This window comes from Labeo rohita, unplaced genomic scaffold (genome assembly GCF_022985175.1).
Source record: "Labeo rohita strain BAU-BD-2019 unplaced genomic scaffold, IGBB_LRoh.1.0 scaffold_907, whole genome shotgun sequence".
Lineage (NCBI taxonomy): Eukaryota > Metazoa > Chordata > Actinopteri > Cypriniformes > Cyprinidae > Labeo > Labeo rohita.
The window spans coordinates 550-4,863 of record NW_026129862.1 but is presented as its reverse complement, the minus strand read 5'-3'; the positions used below and the strand labels follow the sequence as shown (position 1 = coordinate 4,863).

General features: G+C 36.6%; 1 protein-coding gene across 1 annotated transcript; it reads left to right on the top strand.

Moving 5' to 3' along the window:
• The first annotated feature begins 508 nt into the window (after positions 1-508).
• Positions 509-3,005, top strand: LOC127162359 (chymotrypsin-like protease CTRL-1). Its single transcript, XM_051105159.1, has 7 exons — positions 509-580; positions 1,565-1,665; positions 1,765-1,844; positions 1,955-2,036; positions 2,196-2,376; positions 2,477-2,607; positions 2,688-3,005. Exons 1-7 carry the CDS (start codon positions 526-528, stop codon positions 2,847-2,849), a joined length of 792 nt encoding a protein of 263 aa, XP_050961116.1. The 5' UTR covers positions 509-525; the 3' UTR covers positions 2,850-3,005.
• The last annotated feature ends 1,309 nt before the right edge of the window (positions 3,006-4,314 follow it).

The following is a 4,314-nucleotide window of genomic DNA, read 5'->3' as shown; positions in this document are numbered from 1 at the left end:
TATAAAAGTTTGACTGTTTGTTTTATCTAAACTGCTTGTGATGTTATAAACTGATGTTAGAAATTTTAGTTTCAGTTCAGCGCAGCCCTCATAACTGATATAATCACAGCGTGACAAAATTACACAATTGCACTCTCTTCCTGCTCAGCATCACTAACTTGAATGAATGAAAGATCACAATAGACAACAGCAACAACAAAAATGTTTTCCATCAAAAACATTTCATAACATACACTGACAGAAGTGAACATATGATGCTTCTCAAGGAAATAAGACAGAAGCCACACACACCTTCTCAAGGTCAAAGAATGAAGAAGGTCCATCCTCTTTGCACGCAAGTCACCTTTCTTGACAATGAAGATGCAAACAGTCTCCAACAATAACAGATCTGAACATTCCTCAGATATGAGCTCATTGGAGCTGATGGGATGGACTGATTTGGATTTTTGATTTGCAAATGATATAAAAGCAAGAGAGAGCACCTACAGATACATCAGTGAGACACATCACACACTCATCTACATCATGACCTTCATCATCTTCTCCATCACCTGCCTTGCCCTGGTGGCCTCTGCTCTGGGTAAGTGTCTGCTTTAGACATTTTCAGGAATAATGATTGGCAAATATATTCAGAAAATGCAAAACCTACCTTAACCCTCTGGTTGTGTTTGGGTCAAACTGACCCGGAAAAGATGTTCTTTTTCCCGAAAATACTAGTTAATATTATCACATTGGACCCAAACTTTGTTTGACTTTGTTCACACAGGGTATAAGTACTAATCTGATTTTTTTTTTTTTTTTTTTTTTTTTTTTTAGAATTTTCGTAATTCTTTGTTGGTTTTATTTCACCTAGTCACACTTGCGGTGTTCCCAGTCAAAAATGACCAGACTCCAAACACCTGCTTATAAATCTCTTATTATGCTATATTATCACTAAAGATTGGATTCATTCTTTTTGTCAGCTTGTTTTCCTTTATTTAGTACTGGTTTTGTGTTTCTATTTGCATCTGATTAATCATGGGCCTCATTTTTCTGAGAGAAGGTGCCCACCAATGTATTTTTTATGAATAATTTTCACAATATGAGATAAAAATTATGAAAATTTGCACTGTGTATCTAGCACTAGTGTTCTTTAATGTTTAATAAGGAAGTTTGCTTTTAAATGCTTTTATTTTGTACAAAATTGCAAAAAGTCACACCTGTGGTGTTCACACTTGTTTTCTTTCATTTAGGACTGGTTTCAACTTCTGTTTTTGCATCTGATTAATCGACTAGTTTATCTGAAAGTTTATTTGCATCTGATTGCCTCACATTTAAAACAGATGCATACAGAAACAGAAAACCAGTCCTAAATGAAAGAAAATATAGAAACACAAAAAGAATGAATCCTAAATGAAATAATATAGCATAATGATAGATTTATAAGCAATATTTGGTGATAATAGCATAATGAGAGATTTAAAAGCAATTGTTTGACAGGAATCCAAACACAACCAAAGGGTTAAGAACTTCCTGCTGACCCATTCTTATCTCAAGAACAATGTGTTACATTCTGTAATAACAGGTTGTGGAGTGCCTGCAATTAAACCACAGACGATCGGCAGCAGGATTGTGAACGGACAGAATGCCATCTCTGGTTCTTGGCCCTGGCAGGTCTCTCTCCAGGTAGCTGTGAATTTTTCTCTCTTTACTGTTTTTACTGCACATATTTGTCTGATTTGTTTTAACTAGAAAATATCATGTTTGCTCTTACCTTTGAAACAGCTACCCAATGGTTTCCACTTCTGCGGAGGATCCCTGATCAACCAGAACTGGGTTCTCACTGCTGCCCACTGCCGTGTCGCGTAAGAGTCTTCAGTTTGACAAACATCACATGCAGTAGTGGTAAACAGATGCTCTGTCAGTTCTCTGTGTGTCTTTTAACCATTCATTTTTTCCTTATCTCTCTTCTTAGGGTCGGTTACCACCGTGTCATTCTTGGAGAGCATGATCGTGGCTCCAATGTTGAACCCATCCAGGTCAAACTAGTTTCCAAGGTAAAGAAGATTAATGATCTCAGAGTTGAATAACAAAATTAGAGACCAAGCATTAGTGCTTTTTATAAACAATACATAAATGAAGAATGCCTGCATCTTAGATCATCTTTTAAAAAGCTTTCACTAGTAAACTTTCATTCATGTTTTCTGTATGTGCAGGTCATCACCCATCCGCTCTACAGCAGCACGCCTACCAACAATGACATTGCGTTATTGAAACTTGCTTCTCCAGTCACATATACTCCCCGTATTTCTCCTGTATGTCTGGCTCCATCATCCATCAACATCCTGCCTGGAACCCGCTGCTTCACCACTGGCTGGGGCCAAACTGCCACCACAAGTAAGTCACCTGTTAAACAAAGATGAACTGCAGGAATTATTGTTGTGTTACTTACATGACTCTGAACAGCCTTCTGATGATTTTCTCTGATGATTTTTAGCTAGTCCTATGATCCTGCAGCAAACAGGAATCCCCATCACAAGTCCTGTTGTGTGCAGACAGATCTGGGGTCAGAGCAGAATCACTGACGCCATGATTTGTGCTGGAGGATCTGGATCATCATCTTGCATGGTACATGAAGACCGATCAAGACAAACACATTAACGCATCAGCGTTGCTGCTGTTAAATCTTAAATGTGTGTTTTCCACAGGGTGATTCTGGTGGTCCTCTGGTGTGTGAGCGTTCAGGGGTCTGGACTCTGGTGGGCGCTGTGTCCTGGGGAACCAGCACTTGTGACACCCGTTATCCAGTAGTCTACGCCCGCATCTCCCAACTGCGCTCCTGGATCGACAGGACTATGGCTTCCAACTAGAGCACCAGTCTGAATATTTATCTTCCAGGGGAGGCGAAAGCAGATCATTATTAATATTTACTGCAGCTGATACCAGTTTGTGTCTTTTCATTGAGTTTGGGTCTTGGAACAGTCTAATTCCTGTGATTTGACTGTTACTTCTTGTTACTGTTTTCATTTTAGTTCATGTTACAATTAATAAAATAAAATACAATGATTACAATAAAGTGTGTTTTATTTATCTAAAATTAAAACATCATAATGTAGACATTATAATTAATATTCATTTGTAGACATGACAAGATTCAATTCAGTTCATTTCAAGTTTATTTGTATAGCGCTTTTCACGATACAAATCGTTGCAAAGCAGCTCTACAGAAAATTAAAGTTTCTACAATATATTTAGTAGTGGCTAGTGGTGACTAAAATGATATAGGTCAATCTGTTTAATCCTTTAAAACCTAAATACAAAATGGAGAGAAACGTTTAAAAAGGTTTTACTAGATACGACAAACACTTACGTTCATTTACTCAGACAATCATTTCAATTAAAGAAATCGTCTTTGTGTATTAAATAATTCTGATAATTCTGATTTAAATAATTAAACAACAGATTAAGCTGCAGTTTTGTGATTGGCACTTTCGAAAAATACTACACGGAGATTTGGAACATTTATGAATCTTTTGTTTTGAATCAGTGGTTCGGAGACTGTATCAACAAAGGAGGCTTCGTTGCGTCCTACTGTTTCGAACCTTGGTTTCGAAACTTTTCGAAATTCCGAACGTTCGCCGCTGGATGGCGCTGATCTGGCGAATCAATGAACTAAATTTTATGTATTTTAATACTTAATGCGTATCGTACATAATAATACACAAAACAAGGACAGAAAAAAAAAACAACGTTTTAAATAACCTTCATATTTCATGACATTTAATTATTTGTAGATTGCACTGAATAGACTACACTTTGATGAAAACATTTGCATTTGGTTTATAAAAGGCGTTTTGAACATGTTTGGGTTGAGTTTTCTTTGCATTTACAATATTTTGACCAGCAGGTGCCGTCAGAGTGTGGTGTTTCGATCGCTTCGAAACTGAATTATTTTGCGAATCATTTGGTTCAGCTGATTAAGAGCTTCGAGAAAATTCGTTTTCCTCTAATTTGCTCAGAAATGTGCCTGAATGAAACAATGAAAGAGGGGTTTTCAACGGTGTCTTATTGGTTATGGGAAGTATTATTGGATTGCCTTGTTATCTGAGGAAGTTTGAGGAAGAAAAACTGCGTTATGAAAAACTGAACCAATACTTTATATTGTAGACATGCCATGTAAACATGATTCAAATAAAATTTTATGAAGGATTTTATGAATTATAATGATTTTTAAAATTCTTATAAAGTGAAAGTAAAATGAAGACCAAGCTTTATCTTTAACTTGTAATAAATAACATGTATAACCAATAGACAGAGTGCTTAGTCCAGTCACAC

What these genes read in the sequence shown, in the direction of transcription:
- LOC127162359 (XM_051105159.1), top strand. Translation starts at nt 526, where the DNA reads ATGACCTTCATCATCTTCTCCATCACCTGCCTTGCCCTGGTGGCCTCT. An exon ending in GCTGCCCACTGCCGTGTCGC is followed by an intron (nt 1,845 to 1,954) that starts GTAAGAGTCTTC and finishes CTCTCTTCTTAG; the next exon opens with GGTCGGTTACCACCGTGTCA. An exon ending in GGGCCAAACTGCCACCACAA is followed by an intron (nt 2,377 to 2,476) that starts GTAAGTCACCTG and finishes GATGATTTTTAG; the next exon opens with CTAGTCCTATGATCCTGCAG.